Source organism: Podarcis muralis, chromosome 7 (genome assembly GCF_964188315.1).
Source record: "Podarcis muralis chromosome 7, rPodMur119.hap1.1, whole genome shotgun sequence".
Classification (NCBI taxonomy): Eukaryota; Metazoa; Chordata; class Lepidosauria; order Squamata; family Lacertidae; genus Podarcis; species Podarcis muralis.
Window position 1 is genome coordinate 82,800,096 of NC_135661.1, and position 26,799 is coordinate 82,826,894.

A 26,799-nucleotide genomic window follows, 5' to 3' on the forward strand; every position below is an offset into this window, starting at 1 on the left:
TTCCGGGTCATGTGGCCAGCATGACTAAGCCGCTTCTGGCGAACTAGAGCAGCGCACGGAAACGCCATTTACCTTCCTGCTGGAGCGGTATCTATTTATCTACTTGCACTTTGATGTGCTTTCGAACTGCTAGGTTGGCAGGAGCAGGGACCGAGCAACGGGAGCTCACCCTGTCGCGGGGATTCGAACCGCTGACCTTCTGATCGGCAAGCCCTAGACTCTGTGGCTTAGACCACAGTGCCACCCGTGTTCCATCTAGCTTAGATGGCTTAAAAAAAAAAAAAAAACCACCACAATTAGATGTTCAAGGAGGAATACCAGCAGCAATTAGCCGTGAGATCTCAGTGGAACCTCCATGAACGCAAGCAGGCTATCTCTGAACAGCAGGAGCTGGGAGCCAGCAGCAAGGGGAGGCCGTGGCAACTTGGTTCTGCCTACCAAGTTGCCAGGAGCAACATTCTGGCAGAAATGCGGGGCTAGGTGGCCTTTTGGAGTGATGTGGCAGGGCCAGTTGCATGCCTGCAATTTAACAGGCCCAACCTGTGGCCTGATTTGGGAGGAGTTACAGGGTGCTGCCCTCATACAAGAGGGGAAGAAAGCCACATGTTTGAGCCTACTAATCTCAGATGCATCTACGGAGGCTAATACTGTACGGGCTGCTGAGAACAACGCAGTGGTTCCTTTGCACATGCCCAGAGACACTCTGCTGTTCACTGTGGCCTTATATGTTCAAGGACTGAGAAGGATTAGGCCCTGGGAAAGAGGTTTTATCTCCCTCCTTAGGCTGCCACCTTTTTCTGGATAAAGCCGCTGTCCTTTAACTATTTGGCTGCCTGTTCATTGAAATATATGTGAGCCTCATTTGCTCTGTTGCCTCACTGAGGCTGGGTTTAGGGTTGCCAACTAACCTGGACAAAACTAGCAGCCTGTAGACCAGGCTGTTGTTGAAGGCGCAGGAGCCAGGCCTGCAAAGGGACTTTGGCAACCCTATCCATGATAGAGGCCAGTAGGGGCAGGGAAGATTTGAGCTAACTGGGAGGACCTGCCTTCCTCTGCTCCACTCTCCCAATTAACTTCCATCTCCAGGGGCTGCCCTGTGACACCATCAGGGCCCCACTCCTAGGTCTCAGGTTTGGGGCTTGAAATTTCAAGATCTGGGCTGCTCTTGACCTGGCAAGCCTAGCTATGACTGTTAGCGCTGCCTGATGGGAGTTGTAGTCCAAAACCTCCAGTGGGTACCACTGGGGCAATCTTTGGGGCTTGGAACCAGATTTGGGGGGGGGGGGCAGGACAGGGGCTGCTGCTGGTGCCAGAGGGAGCAGTGATAGAGCGAGCCCGCGTCTCCACAACCACAACAGAGGTTTCAGTTCTCGCTGCCGTACTTGGCTCAAAAGGGAGGTGGATGGTCTCCAACCCAGGCGTCGTGTGCCAACTTTTCCCCCCCTGGGGCTGGGAGAGGCGGGCTTGTTTACATCATTCACTCAGTGAGGTCATAGAGTTGAAAGGGCCATGCAGTCCGCCCTTGTGTGGCTCCACTAGGGCTCTCTTCCCTGTTCCGACAAGTCGGAGCAGGGCTTTTTAGTGTGAACACCCCCGTTCTGTGGAACAGCTTCCCTGTTGAAATGCAGCGGGCGCCCACAATTTCCACTTTCCGGAAACAATTGCAGCCGTTCTTGTTTGGACAAGCTTTTCCAGCTAAACAAAAAGGTCTCTGCCTAAACTGTTTATTTTGTATTATTAAAAAAACGTATACTGCACACTGGTACCTCGGGTTACAGACGCTTCAGGTTACATTCAGGTTAAGAATGGACCTCCAGAACGAATTAAGTTCTTAACCTGAGGTACCACTGTATTTACTTTATCGTACACTTTTGAAGGGACGCGGGTGGCGCTGTGGTTAAAAGCCTCAGCGCCTAGGGCTTGCCGATCGAAAGGTCGGCGGTTCGAATCCCCGCGGCGGGGTGCGCTACCGTTGCTCAGTCCCAGCGCCAGCCAACCTAGCAGTTCGAAAGCACTCCCGGGTGCAAGTAGATAAATAGGGACCGCTTACCAGCGGGAAGGTGAACGGCGTTCCGTGTGCTGCGCTGGCTCGTATTTCAATAAGGGGCAGTATTTCAATAAGAGTAGGAAAATGAGATTACCCCTAAACTTTTTTTAGAAAAAAAAGCACTAATGTTGATGATGATGATATGCTTCGTCCAAATGCCTCCAGTAAGGGCTGTCAGATGCCAACCCCAATATAGTGCCATTGACACAGTCGGCGCTTTTGAGAATAATCCGAAAAGACAGGTCTCTGCCCCAACATACTTACAATCAATCTTGGAAAAAAGAAAGAAAACCCGACCAGGATGAGGGACATGGGCGTAGCCAGAATTTCACTGCATGCTTCTCTGTTGGACCAGGAGCCAATTTGGGTCTCTTGGCATAGAAGAAGATTCCCCCCCACTCCCTTCCCCATCCTTCCTAGAGAAAGCAGCCTGAGACTCAAGAGTGAGGCCTGGGTTTCTTCCAAGTACGCAACTTTTGTTTCTCAGGCCCTGGAATGTGTCCCTCATTCCTCAAGGGTTAACGGCGGCTGCAGGGCAGGATATTCTCAGACTGGATTTATGCGCCGGCTGCTCCACCTCCTCTGTTCCGCACACATTATGCATCATCTAGTGGCGTATATTTTATGTCCCATGTGCCGCTCTCGCTCTTTGACCTCGAAGCGCCACAGAGATTCTACACCCTTGCTTTGCAGCCGAGGGAGATCGGCCCTTCTGAAATTAGAATATGTTCTCGCTTGGTTAGCGTGGAAGTTTGACCCAATCGGTTTATGGAGGAACATTTTATCCAGTGCTTTTTTTCTGGGGGGACACAGGTGTATGCATACCCCTAAACATTTTGTGAATCTAAGTTTGACATCATTGAGGGGGCAGTATTTCAATATGAGTAGGAAAATGAGAGTACCCCTAAACATTTTTTTAGGGAAAAGAGCACTTGTTTTATCTATGAAGTTTATGGTGGTCTGTGGACGACATTTGGGGATCCCTGCTCTATTGTGCTGTCTCACATTTAGCAGAGTTTATGTCTGATACTCTTGTCTTCATCCCTGGAATTGGGGTGTGTGATGCTGCTTTGGGGGGGTTGTTTATATGGCTGGAGGAAGGGTGAAGCAGGACCCCCCCCTCTTCTCCACGGACCATTCTTCATCCCAGTTTGGCATCCACCAGCAAAACAGGCTTGCAGGTGTTGCAGGAATTTATGTATAGGTTTTTTGGGGGGTTGCCCCTCCAGCAGATATCATGCACATGCAGCCCACTACCAAAATCAGCACAATCGCTTTTGCAACTTTTGTGATTTGTCCCCACAAAACACTTCATCACAGTTTCTTCCCATCTATTCAAAGGGCCTTTGCTGCACGACACCAAATGTAAGAATTCACTGATAAATGTATCTATGTACTGGCTCACTGGGAAAACTTCACAGGAAAATCCTGGAAGGAAGAAAACCAAAAGAGTCTTGGACAAAGGGGTCAGCCTCTTTTCTTTGGCCTTAGCCCCACCCCTGGCTGGCCAGCCATTGTCCTTCCTGGCCAAGGGTGGGTCAAAGGCTGGCCCAAGCAGGTGGGAGACACCCGCCCAGGTGAGCCCCCTGGTGCTGGAAACCCCGCCCACCTGTGGGGAAGGGAGAGCGGAAACTCATATAGACATGTGAGCTCAGCTACTCAGCAGCCCCTCTGCCTGAGTGATAATCCCTGGCATCCTGATACCTGAGTGCCAGACAGGTAGCCATTCCAGAAATAACAAACCCAGATGAAGACAAAAGGGTGTGATTAACTTGGCTGGGAAACAGGGAAATGTAAATATCTCTTTTGCTTCACTTGATGGGTGTTTGGTGGAGGGCAAGGGGAACCATGGGGCAGGGTCCAGGATGCTCAGATTACTGCCACTAGACCTCCCCTTTCATGATGTAACCATGATGTATTAGTGATGTAGTTTGGGGGGGTGTAACATGGGGATTAGCAGCTAATAAAAGTTTGGGTTCTCTCTTGTTCAGGGCTTCCATCTTGTTTCACCTGGTGGCAGGTTGGAGTCCTGTCGCGACAGTCTTCAACAAAGACCAAGCCTACTGGGTGCTGTTTTGCTCTGGTATTCCTGGCTGGTGTCCTTGTTTTTTGGCCAAGGGAGCCCACAGATTTCTCCGTTAACAGGGGAAAACCTGTTTTTGCCATGGTAACATCCGGTTTAGGCCTTGCTGAAGCAAATCCCTCTTTGCCTAACCTGACACTGCAAAAATTGGTGTGGGTTGGCCCCATGTATTCATACCCCGCAAATGTCTCAGAAAAAAACACACAGGACATGCCGCTTTGTCCTCCACAACAACCATTTGGGGCGCTGTGATCTCACACGATTGCATTTTGGGGCACCGTGGAAGCATGTTTTTTGGGGGTTCCGTGATCTCACATGGGGAGCATGCTTGGGAAAACGTGCATCCTGGTTTTGGGACTCAGAGGATATATATATATGCCGGTATCCTCAGAGGGGGACGTGGGTGGCGCTGTGGGTTAAACCACAGAGCCTACGACTTGCCGATCAGAAGGTCGGCGGTTCGAATCCCCGCGACGGGGTGAGCTCCCGCTGCTCGGTCCCTGCTCCTGCCAACCTAGCAGTTCGAAAGCATGTCAAAGTGCAAGTAGATAAATAGGTACTGCTCCGGCGGGAAGGTAAACGGGGTTTCTGTGCGCTGCTCTAGTTTGCCAGAAGCGGCTTAGTCATGCTGGCCACATGACCCGGAAGCTGTACGCCGGCTCCCTCGGCCAATAAAGCGAGATGAGCGCCGCAACCCCAGAGTCGGCCGCGACTAGACCTAATGGTCTGGAGTCCCTTTATCCTCAGGAATGGTGGGAGAAATGGAATAGAAACAAGAGATTAAAGATGGTGTCCTTGCTGCCCAGAAACTCCAAAGGGCTCTTGACCTGGAGATTGCAACTGTCATTGAAATGGCTGGCAGAGTGATTTCCCCTCCTTTCACTTCCCAGACAGTGAGGGAAAAGGAGGCAGTGAAACTGGAATTGGATGAGGGAGTCCTGCCCCCCACCATTCAAGGCTCCCACAATGTTAGTTGTTGCTTCACGATAGAGAAAAATATAAGAGTTTTTCCTGGCATCGACAGGATTGCTGCCCCATAAATCTGTTTATTTGCAGCATTCCTCTCGGTGCATAGTATTGGTTCAGTTCGGCTGCATGTGGGTGGCTTAGCTCTCCCCGCGCCAGTTTAATCAAACTGTGGGCAGAGTGAATTCGTTTTATTCCGGCAAATCTTTGATTTTTTTGTGTGCTTGGTTTCAACTGCTGACCCTTAGCCAATGTGCTTTATTGTCGCTGTGTCTCTGAAATCGCCATTTGAAATGCTGCACGCTCCCCTGGGAGGGGTTTTTTTTTGCGCTAGAAGGGTGGGGTAGAAATGTTTTAATTTAAAAAAAAACCCATGTATTTCTGCCAACAAGAAACGTATCTGGTTTACTTTATGGGTTTGGGGGGATAATAAAGGCCTAAAAAATATATAACCACAACAAATAGATAACTGGGGTGGTCCTAGGCAAGGGAAGGGTAAGTTTTCTACAACTTTAATATTTATGGAGGGGATTTCAACAGGTATAGCTTGTCAGGCAAGTTATAGCACACCTGCTGAAATCGCCTACACAAATATTAAAGGTGTAGGAGCGCTATTCTTCCCCCGCCCTTTCCTTTTTTTCCATGCAGCTGCCTTTGTATATCCAGGAGATTTGAAAGTAATCAGGGAGTTTAAATCTGTTCTGTTGAATTGACTGGAGATTTGGGAAGAGAAGCTTCACCTGTTGAATTTCTGCCGCTATGGCAGAAGTCCAACCGGTGAAGCTTTACTGTAAAAAGCTAATAAGGGGTTTTAGCAGACTGCTACTAAGACCAGAAGAACTCCTACCCTCCAGGCCTCTAAGCTTGCAGAGTGTTTGCGGCTCTACCCTGGCCCACACTAGGGCTTGGGTGGGTATTTTTCGATGGACCGGGGAATTATAAGAACCGTCATTAAGCGGGTGGGGCTGGTGCAGCTGCTATCCCTTGGCAGCTGGTGACGGAGAGGCGAGGAGAGTCATCGTCCGCAGCCGGCCTGGCCAGCCAGATCTGAACGTCACCGTTCCCTCCCGCTGCCCCAAATTGGCACATTACAGAAGACAAGATTTGCAAAAAGGAAAAAAAGAAGAAGGAAAGTGATGCTAAAGGGTTGCCAACTTTTAAAACCAGCTGCTCCTGCTCCTTGAAGCAGTCAAATGATCTGCCACAGACAATAGCGGGTGGCAAATTGATAAGAGTTTAAAAATATTTAGCGAGATATGTATGTGTGTTAGTTAATCAATCAATCAATCAATCTTTGTCTCCAGGCTTAACAACCTTTCTTGTTGATTCCTGCAACCCAGACTCATGCTACTGGCAGTAGAGCTGGCTTGAGTTCTCAATTTTTTCCTGGTCAGTGGCCATCCCTTTAAATAATATTCATAGCCTAATTTGACCCAGAGCTCGGACCCCACTGAACCGTTCTGCGATGCCAAAGCACAGCCATTGGAATATACAGTGGTACCTCGGGTTAAGTACTTAATTCGTTCCAGAGGTCCGTTCGTAACCTGAAACTGTTCTTAACCTGAAGCACCACTTTAGCTAATGGGGCCTCCTTCTGCCGCCGCGCCGCCGGAGCACGATTTCTGTTCTTCTCCTGAAGCAAAGTTCTTAACCTGAAGCACTATTTCTGGATTAGCGGAGTCTGTAACCTGAAGCGTATGTAACCCGAGGTACCACTGTATTGTAATAAGAGAGTGAGGCATCTTGTGGGTCTCTGAGCATGCGCAGTGCATTTTTCCCTTCACGCAACCGGACTCCTGGAATGTGACGATGAGAGCCATGCTTTCCAAGTCGGAAGTTGTTCATTCTCAGGCCTACCGCAGCCCGAGCGCCCTTCCCTTGTAGCAGGACTCATTTTTATTTATGTAAAATTGCAGACGCCCCCAGGAGAGGTGGGCAGACAACGGCAAGGTTAAACGAGTTTAAAACCTGGTTTCAGTGAATAGAGGTTCTGGATATGGGCTAATACCTGGGAATTGGAAAAGGGGACAATCATCATCATCATCATCATCATCACAGTCAAAGAATTGAAGAGTTGGAAGGGACCCTAGGGATCATCTAGCCCAGTGTTTCCCAACCGGTGTTCCGCGGCACACTAGTGTGCCGCGAGACGTTGCCTGGTGTGCCGCGGGAAAAATTAAAAAAATCGAAAGATATCCGGAGAGGCGGCCTTCAGGCGAGTTTTAATTTTAATTTTCCTTCTCCCACTTAATGCCCCACGCTCGCCCGAGCAGCTTGCAGTCCTCGGTAACCACGGCGACCCGAGGGAGGGGAGGGAACAGGGAAGTCGAGGGCAGCGGCGAGCCGCGATGACGTCAGTGGGCCGCGCCGCCTCACCCTGGCACGGTGTGAGAGCCCCGGCTAGTGGCGCGAGCTTCAGAATAAGTGGGATCCGCGTGCGCGAGACCGAGATCGCGGGTAAGGAGCTCAGCCCTGGGCAGGAGGAAGCGGGGCCGCGCGTGCGGGCCACATCCCCACAGAGAGCGAGCCTCCCCCGGCCCACCACTCCGGGCAGGTCCACTCGCATGAGGGGGCGGCGATGGCGACGGCCGGCAGCTTGCCTGCAATGCCATCCCTCGAGCAGGCGAGGAGCCCGGAGGCTACCAGATGCGAGTCCTCTTTCCCACCCTGCTCGGGAGTCCAGAGCACTTGGTCGCATTCAGGATCTAGAGTGGGGAAGCGGGGCTTGTGTCTGGGCTGGACACAGTGGGCTGCCTGTGCCGCTCGACCTGCGGGGAGAAATCAGGGTGGGAGTCATGACCGTGAGGCAGGGCTGCCAAGTGTGGCAGAAGAGGACACGGCCGTCGCACCTGTCCTTAGGTAGGAGCTTCTTCCGTGTCGACCTGCTGCCCTAAAGTCTTGGCTTTTTTCTTGGCTTTTTGGCGGTTGGCACAGAAGGAAGGCAAGGGGGAGGGAAAAAAATTGAAACTTACACTTTCGTGCGTCCCTCCCGGCGTGACGCTGCGCACTGACATCACAGGGCTGTAATGGTGGTGTGCCTCGAGATTTTTTTCATGAAACAAGTGTGCTTTTGCCCAAAAAAGGTTGGGAAACACTGATTTAGCCCACCCCCTGTAAGGCAGCTGTTCCATACGGGGTTCGCACCTGCAACCGTGGTGTTATATCAGCACCACTCTGTATCCAATATTATTCTTATTTTAATTTCTTACTTGCCCTTCACCACATGGTCTGGGGGCAATTTTAAAACATTCAGAGGAGCCAGTGTCACATAGTGGTTAGAGTGTTGGACTCAGACCTGGAGACCAGGGTTCAAATCCCCACTTGGCCATGGAACTTACTGGGTGGCCTTGGGCCAGCCATCGCCTCTCAGCTTAGCCTACTTCACAGGCTTGTTGTGAGGATGAAATGGGGTGCAGGAAAGCTTTGGGGCGCCATAAATGCCTCTTCGATCTCCTTAGGGCAGGCATGGCCTAACTTGGCCCTCCAGCTGTTTGGGGACTACAACTCCCATCATCCCTAGCTAACAGGAACCAATGGTCAGGGATGATGGGGATTGTAGTCCCAAAACAGCTGGAGGGCCAAGTTTGGCCATGCCTGCCTTAGGGGAAAGCTGGGCTATCAATGTGAAAGGCCGGCAGATGGTAGATAAATAGCTATGAAAATCAGGTTGAAACAGTGCTGAAGGGTGGGTCTTAAAATATATATACAGTGGTACCTCAGGTTAAGTACTTAATTCATTCCGGAGGTCTGTACTTAACCTGAAACTGTTCTTAACCTGAAGCACCACTTTAGCTAATGGGGCCTCCTGCTGCTGCCACGCCGCCAGAGCCCGATTTCTGTTCTCAACCTGAAGCAAAGTTCTTAACCTGAAGCACTATTTCTGGGTTAGTGGGGTCTGTAACCTGAAGCGTATGAAACCTGAAGCGTATGTAACCTGAGGTACCACTGTACATCTCAGGTGTCAGGTACAGTGGATGCTCGAATTGCGGACGTGATCCATGCGGGATGCATGTTCGCAACCTGCAGTGGCACGTCTGCGCACGCACGGATTCTGATTCGGCATTTATGCGCATGTGCAAAGCGCGATTTAGCGTTCCTGCGCATGCGTGACCGCCGAAACTCGGAAGTAACCCATTCTGGTACTTCCAGTTTTCAGCGCATCCGTAACCTGAAAAAACACAACCTGAAGCGTCTGTAACCCAAGGTACAGTGGTGCCCCGCAAGACGAATGCCTCGCAAGACGGAAAACCCGCTAGACGAAAGGGTTTTCTGTTTTGGAGGTGCTTCGCAAAACGAATTTCCTATGGGCTTGCTTCGCAAGACGAAAATGTCTTGCGAGTTCCTGCAGGTTTTTTTTCCATTTCCCCCCCTTTTCCCAAGCCACTAAGCCGCTAAACAGCCGATCTGCTAAGCCGCTTAACAGCTGATCCGCTAAGCCGCTTAACAGCTGATCCGCCAAGCCGCTTAACAGCTGATTCGCTAAGCCGCTTATCAGCTAAGCCGCTAAGCCGCTTATCAGCTGATCCGCTAAGCCCACTAAGCCGCTAATAGCACTAATCTGCTAAGCCGCTAATGGGCTTACTTCGCAAGACGAAAAGACTCGCGGAACGTATGACTGTATATACTTAATAAAGAGGCATGTATTCAGTGTGCAGCAGTAACTGCACAACGCAGGTAGACTCCCTTCGCTGTTTCTATCCTAGACCCATCCCTATGTCTCATTTTCTTTCTGCACGATGCTATTCAGGTGCTCCAACACAATCTCTTTCTCTCCTCCAGCCGTGTTCTTCCAAGAGAGCCCTTCGAACCTGACATCTTCCTTGGGCAAGGACATCAAGCTTTCCTGCTCCGCCCTTTCCCTTGGCGAGCCGCCTGAGATCACTTGGCTGCGGGACGGAGCCGCCCTGGACTTGGCCGACAGTAACCAGATGCAGTTTCCCTTGGATGATGAAGAATGGATGACCACCAGTGAATTGAGGTGAGCACCTTACATGTCCAAAGCCACAGTTGGTGGGCTGGCGGGCTCAGCGTTGGAAAGATCTAGCGGTCTTAGTGGACGGCAAGCTCAGCACGAGTCATCATCATCATCATCATCATTTTTAACTTGTATACCGTCTTTCTATCTTACGATACTCAAGGCGGTTTACAAGCTGAAGAAACAAAAAATGTACATCTTATAACAATCTAATGCAATACAAAAATGTTGTAAACATATGTTGTAAAACATAACTTTGAAATAGGCAACCTACATCAAAAAAGTAACATTCAACAATCATTAAGGTAAAGGTACCCCTGCCTGTTCGGGCCAGTCTTGCCAGACTCTAGGGTTGTGCGCTCATCTCACTCTATAGGCCGGGAGCCAGCGCTGTCTGCAGACACTTCCAGGTCACGTGGCCAGCGTGACAAGCTGCATCTGGCGAGCCAGCGCAGCACACGGAACGCCGTTTACCTTCCCGCTGGTAAGCGGTCCCTATTTATCTACTTGCACCCGGAGGTGCTTTCAAACTGCTAGGTTGGCAGGTGCTGGTACCGAACGACGGGAGCGAACCCTGCCGCGGGGATTCAAACTGCCGACCATGCGATCGGCAAGTCCTAGGCACTGAGGTTTTACCCACAGCGCCACCCGCGTCCCTTGCAACAATCATTAGAACAGTATAAAATAATAATATCAACATATAAAAGTTAAACAGAAATCCACTCAACAGTTACAATAAATAATATCCAAAGTATAATCAATAAAACAGCGGCAAACCACAGTACATAAAACAATACAGTGATACCTCGGGTTAAGTACTTAATTCGTTCCGGAGGTCTGTTCTTAACCTGAAACTGTTCTTAACCTGAAGCACCACTTTAGCTAATGGGGCCTCCCGCTGCCGAACGACGGGACCGAACGATGGGAGGTCACCCCATCGCGGGGATTCGAACCACCGACCTTCTGATCGGCAAACCCTAGGCTCTGTGGTTTAACTCACTATACAATACACATTGAGAAGCTGTTGACACATTGAGTCAACAGTGTGATGCAGCAGCAAAAAAAGAGAAGCCAGTGCTGTTCTAGGCTGCATCAACAGAAGTCTAGTGATCAAGAGAAGTCATAGTCCCGCTCTGTTCTTCCTTGGTCAGGCCACGCTTGGAGTCCTGTGTCCAGTCCTGGGCACCACAATTTAAGAAGGATGCTGACAAGCTAGAAGGTGGGCAGAGGAGGGTGACCAAGATGGCCAAGGGTCTGGAAACCAAGCCTTATGAGGAACGGTTGAGGGAGTTGGGTGTGTTTAGCCTGGAGAAGAGGAGACTGAAAGGAGATATGAGAGCCATCTTCAAATGTCTAAACTAAGGGGCTGTCACATGGAAGATGGAAACTACAGTGGTACCTCTGGATGCGAACAGGATCCGTTCCCGAGCCCGTTTGCATCCAGAAGCGAACACAACCCACGTCCGCGCATCTGCAGGTCATGATTTGCTGCTTCCGCGCATGCGTGTGATGTCATTTTGACCATCTGAGCATGCGCAAGCGGTGGAACCCGGAAGTAATGCACTCTGTTACTTCCGGGTCGCCGCAGCGCGCAGCAACTTCAACCAGAGGTATGACTGTAGCTTGTTTGCTCCTGCTCTGGAGGGTAGGACTCGAACCGATGGATTCAAGTTACAAGCCGACTAAACATCAGGAAAAACTTTCTGACAGTAAGAGCGGTTTGGCAGGGGGACGGACTCTCTCGGGAGGTTTTTAAGCAGAGGTTGGATGGCCACCTTTCACGGATGCCAGGCATAATTGCTTGAACTTCCACCCTGTCGCCTCTCCCTCGCCTTTTCTCTAAAATGTCCCAAACCTTTCCCCACATGTAAGTTGCCTTGACCGTTTGGCTAGCCCTTTTCTGACCGTATTCCGATATCCTTTCTGACGTGAGGCAACCAAAACTGCGCTCTACAGCCAGTCAGCCAGTTGCGCAACAGGAGGAAACCGTGCCACGGGGGAGCGGAGGAAAGTTGAAGCGGTATGGGTGCTGCCTGTTTGACTTAAACCACCATCCCTGCTTTCCTCCATGTGAACAGCCGAGCCATCTTCCTTCTGGAGAGATGGGGAGCTGGCTGGCTCTCTCTGAGGGGTGTGTGTGTGAGAGAGAGACACATTGGGAAATATTTCCAGTTGCTCAACCCCAAAGCAGCATAACTTGGTGAGGAGGAGAGGGGCTGGCAGCTTTCCTCTCCTGCCCTCGCATGACGCTTTTCTCCTCTGCTTCTTTCATTGCCCTTTCCGCTGGCAGGCCAGGCAAAGTAGGAACTGAATGGGGATGAAAGGAGCAGGGGCAGTTTCCAGGACCGTGGCCCAAACTGTATGTCTGAAGTCCTGGATTATCCAAGAGGCAGGCTAAGGGCTTATTCACCCTCCTGCTGCTTCTCTGCTCCGCCTCCGTCCCCCCCCAATAGCCCGGGGAAAAGGGCTCTTTAGCCCACAATTCCGGTTTTCGCCGGATTAGCATTTGCTCCAATTTATTATTATTTTTTATAATAATATTTATTAGTTTTCCAACAAATTGAACACAACAGTACAAAAAACCAAAAAAGAAAAAACATACAATAATAGCATACATTACAAAAAAAACAACACTGCAAAACACTGACATACAACTAACAAAACAAAACAAAAACCATTTAAAACACAGTCCAATTTCAATATTTTATCCTTCTTTCACTAATTTCCACTACCTCCTCACACCTCCCTTTTTGTATTCCACTTCTATTAATTATTTCAGCAATTCCTTTCCATCTTCCTAGCATTTGCTCCAATTTAGCACTAAAGAGTGGGTTTTCCCTGGGAAAGGAGCACAACCGGAGGAAACAGCTTGCACCCGTGTCTTCTAAGCACATGAAGGATAGCTCAGTCAGTAGAGCATGAGACTGACCTTGGAGTCAGTCACCATCTCTTAGCCCATGGGTAGGCAAACTGAGGCCTGGGGTCCGGATCCGGCCCAGTCGCCTTCTAAATCCGGCCCATAGATGGTCCGGGAATCAGCGTGTTTTTACATGAGTAGAATGTGTGCTTTTATTTAAAACGCATCTCTGGGTTATTTGTGGGGCATAGGAATTCGTTCATTTCCCCCCCCCCAAAAAAAATATAGTCTGGCCCCCCACAAGGTCTGAGGGACAGTGGACTGGCCCCCTGCTGAAAAGGTTTGCTGACCCCTGTCTTAGCCTAACCTACCTCACAGGGTTGTCGTGAGGGCGAAAATGGGGGGGGGGGAGGAGAACCACCTGCACCACCTGGATCCTTGGAAGATAAAGGGGGTATATCAATGTAATAAATAGTCGTAGTAATAATGGTTCCTTTTCTGGTGGTCCACTCCCCAACCCAACGCTCCATCTCACAAAATGGTAATGATAATCCATTACTGGATTATACTGAATAAAGTCCCTATTTTTTCCCTGGGGGAAGCAGGCCTCTTGTGCAACAGCGCCAAATTCGCTGTTATTGTGCGAATTGAATTTGCCCATACGCGATGGAATTCCACCCGCAAAATAGCAACAGTCTGGAATCTCCAAGGGTTCCCACGGTTTTTATATATTTTTTACTCTGCCTTTGTTTCGTTAGCTGCGTGGGCTCTTTAAACTTGTTTCTTTCCTTTCCTAAAAAGCTTATACATTCATCTCGAGTTTGATAAACAGCAAAAGACACAATGCTCAGCTGGAACAAACAGAAGGGTTTAAAGAACTCTGTAGAATAAACACACACACACACACACACAACTAGCACAAGAGTAAGATGCTTTGTTTTGTCTGCTGCTGCTGCTTGTGATGTCCAGGAGGAAACTGGCAGCTGGTCTTCTGGATTCAGGAGTCTGAGGGTGGAAGGGGGAAGAATCATGACCCATAAACAAACAGAGAGGTTGTCGGCCTTTCTGCAGTGACACAAACAACTCCTAACCAGCGATAAACACTAACCCGGAGGGGTAGGGGCCCCAATATTTAAAATCAGAAATATTGGGCCCCTGTACAATTTGCCACAGCATACCCTCCAACATTTCTCCAATGGAAATAGGGACATCCTAAGGGAAAGCAGGGCATTCTGAAATCAAATCAGAAACCGAGGCGGCTTTTGTAAACCCTGGAAAATGGGGACATTTGAAAGGTCTGCCTGAGTTGAAAATGTTGGTTGTGTATGCCCAAATTCTCTTATAACAAATATCTCAAACGTCGTAAGAGGTTTTTGGTGCATATGGGACTCAAGTTTACAGTGGTGCCCCGCAAGACGAATGCCTCGCAAGACGAAAAACTCGCTAGACGAAAGGGTTTTCCGTTTTTTGAGTCGTTCCGCAAGACAAATTTCCCTATGGGCTTGCTTCGCAAGACGAAACGTCTTGCGAGTTCTTGCGAGTTTGTTTCCTTTTTCTTAAAGCCGCTAAGCCGTTAATAGCCGCTAAGCCGCTAATAGCCATGCTTCGCAAGACGAAAAAACTGCAAGACGAAGAGACTCACAGAACGGATTAATTTCGTCTTGTGAGGCACCACTGTATATCCGTGGATTTTAATGGTATTACTCATAGTGTGTTTTGTATCCTGATGTTTAATGGAAATGGGGGGGTTTGGACACACACCCTGTGCTTAGCCTCCTGGAGTGAGGCACCCTAGAAGAGAAGGGGTGTCTCAGGAGTGAGTGGTCTAGATTAAGGTTACCAGATTTTTTTCAAAGAAAAGGACACTTTAAAAAAAAGAGAGAGAGAGAGAGAAAAGTTATTAAAGAAAAAGCTATTTTAAAAAATAATAATGAAGAAGTAATATATTCTCTTCTGTGGTCTCCTCGGCCTTCCTCTGGACCCTGGCCTGCTCTCTTGGAGAGCTAGCCGCCATGGAGTAGGCTCAGGTCAGGCCTGGGCTTGGCCTTGTGTCCTTGCCCTCCTGGTGCTCTCCTACTTCTCCTTTTCAGCGGCGTGGCAAGGTTGAAGCTCCCCTCTTTTTTTCTTCTTCCTCTTTCTCTCTCTTCCTTCTCCTTCTCCTCTCCCCCTTCTCTCTGTGTCAGCTCTGGGGTTTTCCTGGCCCCGGAGTGCCATTGGGCAGTCGGCCGGGTGGCCAGGCGCTCTCGCTCCTGGCTCAATTTGGGTTGCGGGGGTGGGGTGTCATTGGTTCCCCCAGTTGACACGCTGGGCGTCCCCAGTTCCCCCTTGGTAGTGGCAGTGGCAGTCTCAGCAGCCGGGAGCCAGCCTGATAGCGTTGTTGGCTCTGGATGGCTTCAGGAACTACTCACTGCCCGCCATTTTGCCTCGCCAGAAGTCCCCATATGATGTGTCTTGTGCTGTTGAATCAATCGCGCAACATTTATTCCCTACTGATAAATCTACAACACTTAAAATAAAAATCCGGGGATGGATTTTGTCCAGGGACAGATTTGTGAATCCGGGGACTGTCCCCGGGAAACGGGGACGTCTGGTAACCTTAGTCTAGGTGAACTTTCAGACTGATCCTGAGGGGAAGGCAGAACATTTTTTGCATGCAGATGGTCCCAGGTTCAATCCTGATGTCTCCAGGTCGGGTTGAAACCCTGGAGAGCCACTCCCAGTCCATCCAGACAAGGCAGATGGACCAATGGTCAGACCTGGTATAAGGCAACTTCCTGTGTTCTTACCCAGCAGGGCTCTTTTCATGTTCTCATGAACAAGCCTGGAGCCTAGCCTGGTAGTATTCACCTGAGCAAGTGGTCCAGATCAGGAGTAGAGGTTGTTGGCATCTGACTGGCGTGAGCCTTTGGGGGTGAAGTCAAACTGTGGGACCTGCTGTGGGTGTAGAGACCGATACGAGTGAGACATGTTTTGTTGCAGCCGGTGCAGATGAAGGCGTCCGATTGATGCACCAACACGTTTCTTCTCTCTGAGCTCCTCCCGGCGGTCATTCCTCCTCTGGTCACTGCTAGAGATACTCTTGTTTAAGGAGGGATCCCACAACCCTGCTCTCTCTCCTCAGATCAGGAGTGAATTTTAAGGCACTGAGAAGCCAAGTTAACTCCCTGTGTTGCTGTTCTCCTCTTCCCTGACAGCATCCCTTCTGTTCAGCTCTCGGACATGGGGAACTACCAGTGCGCGGCTTCGGTGAACGGATCTGAAGTCCTCTCTGATGAAGCCTACCTGAAGCTGGAAGGTAAACGCTGTTTGTCTGCGCGTGAGGTGCACACACCAGATCACACCGAGAGGATCTTACACAAGTGTTCATCACAGAGTCGAAGAAGGAGGGTGGTGACAGAGAAAAGAGGCGCTGGAGCCCAAACTGGCTTTGCAGCCAGCTTCTCTTTCTTTCAGAACTTTCCCAACGTGAAAGCTTTGAAGAACGCAGATGCAACAAGTACTGTAAATATAAATGGAAGATGTTTTGTCTAGGGTGAGACCTTGGTTCCTTAGCCATAGATGATGACCTTGTGCGAGTGTTTGGGTGACCTGTGTGGGGTTTCTACTGCGGTTGGAGGAGCCCTAGATAAGACTGGGTTTGAGCGTCACAGCGGAAGCCTGCCAGTGCTGTAGTTTGTGGATTGTTGGGATCTGTGATTGCTGAGAGGGAGGGAGCCTGTGGCTGTGCCTGATTGTAGACTGAATATGTCCCAAGCCGCCAATTAGTTTCTGGGCCCAATTCAAAATGCTGGTGGTGCCCCGCAAGACGAATGCCTCGCAAGATGGAAAACCCGCTAGACGAAAGGGTTTTCCGTTTTGGAGGTGCTTCGCAAAACGAATTTCCTATGGGCTTGCTTCGCAAGACGAAAATGTCTTGCGAGTTCCTGCAGGGTTTTTTTCCTCCCCCCCCCCTTCCCAAACCACTAAGCCGCTTATCAGCTGATCAGCTAAGCCGCTTAACAGCTGATCCGCTAAGCCTCTAAGCCGCTTATCAGCTGATCGCTAAGCCTCTAAGCCGCTTAACAGCTGATCGCTAAGCCGCTTATCAGCTGATCCGCTAAGCCGCTTAACAGCTGATACGCTAAGCCACTTATCAGCTGATCCGCTAAGCCCGCTAAGCCGCTAATAGCGCTAATCCGCTAAGCCGCTAATGGGCTCGCTTCGCAAGACGAAAAAACCGCAAGACGAAGAGACTCGCGGAACGGATTCTTTTCGTCTTGCGAGGCACCACTGTAAAGCCTTAAATGGCTCAGGACCACAATACCTCAATATACACCAACCCGGACAATGCACTCATCAACTGAGGCCCTTCTTTGTGTGCCTCCTCCACGAGAGGTCCAGAGGGCAGCAACACAAGAACGGGGCCTTTTCCGGGGTGGCTCCCTGTCTGTAGATTGCTCTCCCCAGGGAGGCTCACCTGGCACTTTCATTATATGCCTGTAGGCACCCGGCAAAAGCATTCCTTTTCAACCAGGCCTTTGGCTGATTAATATTCCACAGCCTTTTATATGTGTTTGTGGGAGGGGGGGGTATTGTTTTGTTGTTTTGGTTTCAGCTATTTACTTGTGTTTTTTTTAACCTTGTGTTTTTACCCTGTGAATCCTCTTCATATCTTTGGATGAAGAGCAGTATATAAAACTAATAAATCAAAATAAATAACACAGGTGTGTTAGCAGACATGGAATCTTGAGCGAATGATATTGAGTGAGCAGAATCCTGTTTAATAGATTTTGATGTACCTGTATTACTTTATAGACAGTATTTAATTTTGTTCGATTTCCTTTCTGAAACACTTTGAAACATAAGTATATATAAAAAACCCACTTGAGATAATGGTAATAACTTGTACGTAAAATAACAAAAATAAAAATTACAGCTCCATCAGGGACGAAAACCCACTCTTCAAAGCTGAATTGGCACAAACAGCAATCTGGGGGAAACCCAAACTGACGTTTGCTTCGATTCCACTTTGAAGAACCTCGCATTTACGCATCACAAGGGAGCCTTCTGTGTCCGCTTGCTGAGTCTATTCCTTATTGCCCCCCTTTTGTGTCCAGGTCTCCCCTTTTTCACTGAAGAGCCCCAGGATCTGGAGGTCACAGTCAACACCCCCTTCAACCTCAGCTGCAGGGCTCAGGGCCCTCCAGAACCAGTGCGGGTGATCTGGCTGCAAGACAGCGCCCCCCTCAACTCCTTGAACGACCCGCAGGCCCGGACGCCTTCCACACTGGCCTTGAGAGGTGAGTCGCACAGTGGATCACGTCTGGTTCCTCTGCTCAGAAAACTACCATTACAAAAAGAAGTCACGTGATCACATCCGTCCCATACGTCCAAAGCAAAATAAATCCTGGGAACTGTAGTTTGTTGAGGATGCTGGGTGTGGTAGTTCCATGGGGCAAACTACAGTTCGCAGAACTTTTCAGGGGAAGCCCTGTGCTGTCTGGGAGGTCAACTGTCCAGAGAAATACACATTGGGTGTTTGGGACTGGTCCCCTCTCAATCTCCTCCATGGGACCAGAGCTTTCAAAACCCATCTGTGGCTTTCTTCCTTCTCGACCCATGGCTTTGTTTTGTGGCTTTGCCTTTCCAAGGTGCTGGAATCTTCTTGGTGCTGGAAGCCCTAATTCCCGACATCTGTGTCGCTCTCTATGTGAAGAAGCATACTCTGCACAGGCTCCATAGCTCCTTCCTCGCCTTCCCTGGCTCTGGACCAAGGTGTTGAAAACAGTTTCAGGGCCTAGCTGATGAGGCTCCGATCGAGCTTTTGTTTGCTTCTCCTTTTTCTGCATCTGGGTGGCTGAGCCAAAAAATCCCCCGTCCTTTATTTTTCTCTCCGTTCCGCTGGCTGCAAAGAGAGAGCCCTGGTCCCCCTGCAAGCCAGTCCCTCTCTGGCGTTATTGAAGAGCAGGGGGCAGGAGGGAAGGGCAGTGAATGCAGGAGGGGGACCCCTATTCTCGCCCTCCATTCAGCCTTGCCTTCGTGAGCGTGCCCCTTTCCCCCCTTCCCTCACGTCCTTGTTCATTGTCTCGGGTGTCCCCCTCTCTCAAAGCCCCTCTTGTCCCCAGCCTCCAGCTTCTTTTGTTCCCTTTTCTATGCGAGTGGCTGGTTCCCGATGGCTCGGCTGGGGAGGGGGTTTTCCTCCAAGCGTGGGAACGGGCCCTGCAAGCCTTGCCAAATGCCAATTGGGCAGTGTGCGTGCGTGCATGTGCAAGTGTGTCTGCGTCGCTTGCCGCTCACGAAAACAACGCCGACCTGTTTCAAGGGTCCAGAGTGCTTCACCTTCATTCTCTCGGTAACCCTTACAACACCCCTGTAAGGTAGGCCAAGCGGTAGGGTGGCCAGACGCATCTCAGCAGGTGTCGCTTGTGCGAGAAGCTATAGCACTTGGTGAAATGCCCTCCTCTGCAAAGAGGCAAGAGCGCTTGTCCTGCTTTTAATACAGTGGTACCTCGGGTACAGTGGTACCTAGAGACGCGGGTGGCGCTGTGAGTTAAACCACAGAGCCTAGGACTTGCTGATCAGAAGGTCGGCAGTTCGAATCCCCTCGATGGGGTGAGCTCCCGTTGCTCAGTCCCTGCTCCTGCCAACCTAGCAGTTCGAAAGCACAAAGTGCAAGTACAGTGGTGCCCCGCAAGACGAATGCCTCGCAAGACGAAAAACTCGCTAGACGAAAGGGTTTTCCGTTTTTTGAGTCGTTCCGCAAGACGAATTTCCCTATGGGCTTGCTTCGCAAGACGAAACGTCTTGCGAGTTCTTGCGAGTTTGTTTCCTTTTTCTTAAAGCCGCTAAGCCGTTAATAGCCGCTAAGCCGCTAATAGCCGCTAAGCCGCTAATAGCCGCTAAGCCGCTAATAGCCGTGCTTCGCAAGATGAAAAAACCGCAAGACGAAGAGACTCGCGGAACGGATTAATTTCGTCTTGCGAGGCACCACTGTAGATAAATAGGTACCACTCTGGCAGGAAGGTAAACGGCGTTTCTGTTCGCTGCTCTGGTTTGCCAGAAGCGGCTTAGTCATGCTGGCCACATGACCCAGAAGCTGTATGCTGGCTCCCTCGGCCAATAAAGCGAGATGAGCGCCACAACCCCAGAGTCGGTCACAACTGGACCTAATGGTCATGGGTCCCTTTACCTTTACCTTGGGTTACATATGCTTCAGGTTACAGCCTCCGCTAATCCAGAAATAGTACCTCAGGTTAAGAACTTTGCTTCAGGATGAGAACAGAAATCGTGCTCCGGCAGCGCAGCAGCAGCAGCAGCAGCAGCGGGAGGCCCCATTAGCTAAAGTGGTGCTTCAGGTTAAGAACCGTTTCAGGTTAAGAACGGACCTCCGGAACGAATTAAGTACTTAACCCAGGTACCACTGTAATAGTATTAATAATTTTATTATTTCCACCCTGCCCATCTGACTGGGTTTGCCCCAGGCACTCTGGGCGGCTTTCAACGAGTATAAAAACATAATAAACATCAAACATTACAAACATTCCTATACAAGGCTGCCTTCAGATGTCTTCTATAAGTCGTATAGTTATTTATCTCCTTGACATCTGACGGGAGGGCGTTCCACAGGGCGGGCGCCACTACCAAGAAGGCCCTCTGCCTGCTTCCCTGTAGCTTCACTTTTTGCAGTGGAAATGGGTGGGCCATGTGGAGATCGGTTAAGCATTTCGGGAGAGGGGATGTTTGGAAGGTCCCTTTGTTCTTTGGCACCACAGATGACGGCCAGTACTGCAAGCCACTCAGAGCCGTGGAGGGTGAACTAAGAAAGGACCACAGCTCAGCCCTTTGAGCATTTGCCTTGCAGGTCACAGGTTCAATCGCCCAATGACATCTTTGTCGGTCTATTTAGCATAATATTGTGAACACTGGACTCCTCCAGGCTATCTATTTATTAAGCATTTGTTCTGATTTGCGTGGGACATGGGTCGCACTGTGGGTTAAACCACAGAGCCTAGAGCTTGCCGATCAGAAGGTCAGCGGTTCGAATCCCCGCGATGGGGTGAGCGTCCATTGTTCAGTCCCAGCTCCTGCCAACCTAGCATTTCAAAAGCACGTCAAAGTGCAAGTACAGTGGTGCCCCGCAAGACGAACGCCTCGCAAGACGGAAAACCCGCTAGACGAAAGGGTTTTCCGTTTTGGAGGCGCTTCGCAAAACGAATTTCCCTATGGGGTTGCTTCGCAAGACGAAAAAATCTTGCGCGTCCCCGCGGGTTTTTTCCGCTCCCCCCCCCCTTTTCCTAAGCCGCTAAGCTGCCTATCAGCTGTTCCGCTGATAACCCGCTTAACAGCTGATCGCGAAAAGCCGCTAGACCGCTGTAGCGCTAATCCGCTAAGCTGTCAATGGGCTTGCTTCGCAAGACGAAAAAACCGCTAGACGAAGAGAATCGCGGAAAGGATTCTTTTCGTCTAGCGAGGCACCACTGTAGATAAATAGGTACCCCTCTGGTGGGAAGGTAAACGGCGTTTCCGTGCGCTGCTCTGGTTCGCCAGAAGCGGCTTAGTCATGCTGGCCACATGACCCAGAAGCTGTACACCAGCTCCCTCGGCCAATAAAGCGAGATGAGCGCCGCAACCCCAGAGTCGGTCACACTGGACCTAACGGTCAGGGGTCCCTTTACCTGATTTGCTTGCACAAATCTTATGTGGAGATTGTATGACATCCTGTCTTTAGGGAGCATTCATTCTTTAAAAAAAATGGCAATAAACATTTGTCCCCTGTTTGCTCTGGTTTGCTTGTTGGGCGTTTATACAGTTTCCTGTTTCTCATTTGTTCACCCCACACTTCTCACTGCATTTTCCTAGCCTCAGGAAGTCTCAGGAAGTGGATTTGTAGTGTTGAGGTAACAAGAGTGTTTTAACCCTGGCGGGCCTAAATTTCCCAGCATGCATTTGAATCCCTCCTGAAAATGCTGACGGGAGCCTCTGCTGAGAGTCTTTCCTATCCTCTCTGGGCCACCTGGAGCTCCTGCCCTGCCCTGCTGGCCGATGGCCTACTCTGTTTGCCCCAGCACAGTTTGGAGGGCTTCCCAGAATCCTTGCCACTGGGCTTTTCTGCCGAAGGCCACCGGCTGATTAGCTGAATCCAGCCACAGCTATTTTCCTTTTCTTGCTTTTTTCTTTTGCTGATTTGGCAGTTGCGTGGGGTTGCGAGCCTCAAACCAGACGCCTGGGTAAGAGGAAGTGGGTGTGAAGGGCTTCTTTGGCCAAAGGGCATCTCTTGCTGCTCCTCGAATAGAAACCAAAATCTTGGCAGCAAGAATCTCCTTGTGGCCATAGCCCTAAGCACAGGGGATGCTGGAGGCAACCCCCCTTGAGCCCAGTGGGACTTCCATGCGTAGGACGGAGATTTCCGCCAGAATCTGTTCTTGCCTGGGAGTGTAGTCTGTGCCATGCAGCTTATTCAGACGCAGGGTGGGTTGGAGGCAAAGGAGTGGTGCAAACGGCAAGATGCAGCTCCCACATGTCTTTGCCGTATTATTGCGTGGAAGAGCTTGGGGAAAATACCCGCAAGACAGGAAGGGTTTGGGAACCTGAGGCTGGTGCAATAGACCCTCCTTGCGGGGGCCTCTGATGGTCGTTTTAGAGAGAAGGACACATGCTTTGAATGCAGAAGGTCCTAGGTGGAAGGCAGCCCTGTTTAGGGAAGCTTTTAATGTTTGATGCATTACTGTACAGTGGTACCTTGGGTTAAGCACTTAATTCGTTCCAGAGGTCTGTACTTAACCTGAAACTGTTCTTAACCTGAAGCACCACTTTAGCCAATAGGGCCTCCTGCTGCTGCCGCGCCGCTGGAGCACGATTTCTGTTCTCATCCTGAAGCAAAGTTCTTAACCTGAAGCACTGTTTCTGGGTTAGCGGAGTCTGTAACCTGAAGCATATGTAACCCGAGGTACCACTGTATTTTAATATTTGGTTGGAAGCCGGCCAGAGTGGCTGAGGAAGCCCAGCCAGATGGCTGGGGTATTAATAATAATAATAATAATAATAATAATAATAATAATAATAATATGCCTGGCTTCTGCAACACCCAAGCTGTAACTCACTGCCCTGAAAATCCACCTACCGTCGTCTTGCTTCTGGCTGCAGGCTTTCCCCTCTTTTTCGCATTAGCTTGGACCTGACTCTTGAAAGGATGTCAGCCAAACGCCTCCTGTAATAAAAGGGGGGGAAAAGGGAGGGGGATTGTTGTGCTCCCTTTGGGGTTCAAATAACAAAACAAAACCCTGATCTGCAGCTCGTGTTTCTTGTTTCTCTTCTCATCCCGGTTTTTAAAATGGTGTTGCTCCACGATCCATATCTATCCTGTGGCTGCCCGTTCATAGAATCATAGACTTGTACATTTGGAAGGGACCCCGAGGGTCATCTAGTCCAACCCCCTGCAATGCAGGAATCTCAGCTAAAGCATCCATGACAGATGGCCATCCAAACTCTGCTTAGAAACCACCAAGGAAGGAGAGTCCACAACCTCCTGAGGGAGAACCGTTCCACTGTCAAACATCTCTTGCTGCCAGGAAGTCCTTCCTGATGTTTGGTCGGAATCGCCTTCCTTTTAACTTGAAGCCATGGATTCGAGTCCTACCCCCTAAAGCTTGAAATGCTTCATTTGGACGTCTCTCCCCCCCCTTATGGACGCTCCACCAGCTTCAATCCATATTTAGAAAAGGAGTGGTCGAGTGGTCATTTTAAGGAGGTTGTGTGGACAAGGCCCAAGCCAGCAGCAGGCGAAGCGTTTCCCCTGAAACATCTGGAGGGTATTAGTGGCCGTGCAAAACATTTGGGGGGGGGGAGGTGACAGATTAGCAGCAGCTATGCACACATTTCTTTTGCCCTGTTGTGGTTACCTGGGGTCAAAATTGTTCTGCTGGGTTTTGAAAAGAGAACAAGAGGAGGGGGTTTGCCCCTCTGGCCTGTTTGACCAGAGGCAACAATGGCACGAAAACCCCCTGTTTCCGCTCCCTGTGGGAAGATAGATGCATTGTGTCTCCCCAAGCACTTTCAGTTCTCTTAAAAACAGTTGCCCTCCGATGTTCACACACCACCCTTTGTCGTGCTCTTCCCTTCTTCCTCTCTCCTCAGAGCTGAGGTAAAAACCAGCCATTCCAGTGTCTTGAATAGTGTTCCTATATCCCGCGCGTGTTTTGCCTCGCCCCACATACCTGCCGTGCCTCTTATTTCTCTTATTGCTCATTTGGCCTAGCCGTGGCACGCAGTGAGTCAGGGGAGGGGAATTCTGGGCAGGAGGTGACATGCATCTGAGTCACGAGCCAGGATCCGGATGCCGCTGCAGGAAGCCGGCCAGGGGAGCATTTGGACGAGGGGCCTTGAATGGGCAGAAGTGGGGCCCAGGCAGTGACTGAAAGATAGCTGGAAAAGGATGAAGGCTTCGATACCTCTGATTTAGCCCACTGGTATTCAAGAGCCTGGCAAATGGCCCTTTCTGAGGAGATTTCTCATGGATAAAAAATATCCAGTGGGCCTAGTGACCGATTTTTTGCAATGGTGCGATTGTCTTTCGCTTACCGGTGAAGAAGCACGTGGCCGGATTGGTCCCTGTCGGCTTACAGCACCGTTTGGGTCATGTCAGAAACACAACCACTGCCATCTGCAATTAATTTTTTTAGAGGGACAAATGGGAGATGAAAGCTCAGGGAGACACCGTTTTATTTATTTGGCGAGCCTGCGCACTTGTACCTGTCTTTCCTTTTGAGCTTAATTATTTTGATGAGGAAATATTGCAGCTCTTTTCTTCCCCCGCTTGTGATAACGCTGCATAGATTATTTCTTTCTTCCCAGAAGTCCTGTCCTCACCAAAGGGACATGCGTCCACCAGACTGTGCATCCTTCCCAAATCTGGGTGGTTGGGTGACCTTTCATGTGGCAATGAGGGATGTTCCTGGAGAGGAGGTTTGCCATAAGTTGTTGCGTGCAAAAGAGAGGGGAGTGATGCAAAAGGTTGAGAAATGTGCAGGCAAAGGAAGTGTGACCCGGGGAATGGAGGAAGTTGGGTGAGGCAGGGGTGGTTGTCCGTGTCAGAGGTGAGTGCCTGTCCGTGAAACGAAAGATGCATTTGCGGGGTAGCCCAGGGTAGAGGAGCATTTAAGCAGATGCTGCTTTTATCTCTTCGGTGTGGAATGAAAGTGATGTTAAAGGCACAAGGCCAGGGTTATTTCTGAGCATGTGGTAGGCCCACCTGAATACACAGCTTCGAAAATGTGCTCTTTGATTGTGCAGAATGGCTCACTTGAGGGTTCTTGTACTGCCCAGCACTTGGTGGTATTTGGGTCATACCCTGCCAGGACAGACAGACAGACGGACGTTATTGCCGTTTGAAATGTGGGCAGATGAGAGGGAGGAAAAGAGTCTCAGTGCAGACCTCTCTGGGAGGTGAAATGGCGTGAGAGTCATCGAATTTTAGAGTCGGAAGGGATTCCGAGGGTCATCTAGCCCAACCCCTGCATTGCAGGAATCTTAACTAAGCAGAGATATAGACTCTGTGGCCCTCCCGATGCAACCACTACTGCTCCAATCATCCCTAACCATTGGTCATGCTGGCTGGGAATGATGGGAGTTGGAGTCCACCAGAATCTGGAAGGTGCCACGTTGGCTACCTCTGTGCATTCTTCCCCAAGCCTTTGGGGAAATGCTAGTGAACCGCACATTTCCCAACTATAGGCTGTTCCCCATTGTTGCAGTTGGTGATAAATTGCATTCTTGATAGGCATGGGACCATCTTTCTCTGATTCCAGAGAGGAAGGGAGGGTTTCTCAAATGTAGGAAGGCCGCACATTATCACATTTGTTCAAGAAATGTTGGTCAGAAATAGAAGCGGCCTGCATAATCTCAGGGTTAAAGAAGTAGTTGTGCACCAGCTTCTCACGAGAGTTTGGGTTTTGTGGTGTTGCTTTTGCTGTTTGGACAGAGGAAAAGGGGAAACAGGCCATTAAAAGCTGCAGATTCGCTCTGTTACTTGCTGAAGGAGAATGTGGATTCCATCTGTGGGAATCCCGTGACAAATCTAGTGATTAGCTGTAGGAAAAAGAGATACAGTGCAACCGAAACACATCTTTTATGTAGGTAAAGTAAAGGTAAAGGTAAAGAACCCCTGGACGGTTAAGTCTAGTCAAAGGCGTCTATGGGGTTGTGGCGCTCATCTCGCTTTCAGGCTGAGAGAGCCGGCGTTTGTCCACAGACAGCTTTCCTGGTCATGTTTTGAAACCAGAGCATCTTTTATGTAAACCAGTCTGGCTGGCCTAGCGAAGAGCAAATCTGTTAACACGACAAAAGGTGCTGCTGATGATGGTGATGAAGAAGATTTTGGATTTGATATCCCTCTTTATCACTACCCTAAGGAGTCTCAAAGCGGCTAACATTCTCCTTTCCCTTCCTCCCTCACAACGAACACTCTGTGAGGTGACTGAGGCTGAGAGATTTCAAAGAGTGTGACTAGCCCAAGATCACCCAGCAGCTGCATGTGGAGGAGCAGAGATGCGAACCCGGTTCAACAGATTACAAGTCTACCGCTCTTAACCACTACACCACACTGGCTCTCTGATGGGCCATCTGAGAGGAATCCTTGGGCCTGGGAAGATGGATGTTGCCAAGGTGATGGGGTGTGTATTTGAAGTGACAGGAGAAGAGAGATTTTGAGCAAGGTGTTCTGAAAAGAAGAAGGAAGACTGGGGTCCATCTTGGGCAGGCTGGCTGCAGGCTGGCTGGGAGAGATGCCTTGGACTGCATGGCTGCAGTCCTGTGAGGGACAAGCCCCTCTTGAAAGGATCATCCTGTAAGTTTTGGACTCCCTCCATGCAGACTGAAGGTGTGAATAAACCATATTT

The 26,799-nt window shown here is 50.0% G+C and overlaps 1 protein-coding gene across 3 annotated transcripts in view; it reads left to right on the forward strand.

The window, feature by feature from the left end:
• AXL (AXL receptor tyrosine kinase) overlaps nucleotides 1–26,799 on the forward strand; it is a 77,943-nt gene that overhangs the window by 7,178 nt on the left and 43,966 nt on the right. For all 3 annotated transcript variants that reach the window (XM_077932264.1, XM_028742192.2, XM_077932265.1), the window contains exons 2-4: nucleotides 9,876–10,074; nucleotides 16,123–16,223; nucleotides 18,025–18,207. In XM_077932264.1, the coding sequence (XP_077788390.1) occupies nucleotides 9,876–10,074; nucleotides 16,123–16,223; nucleotides 18,025–18,207 (483 nt within the window). The remainder of the gene's footprint in view (nucleotides 1–9,875; nucleotides 10,075–16,122; nucleotides 16,224–18,024; nucleotides 18,208–26,799) is intronic.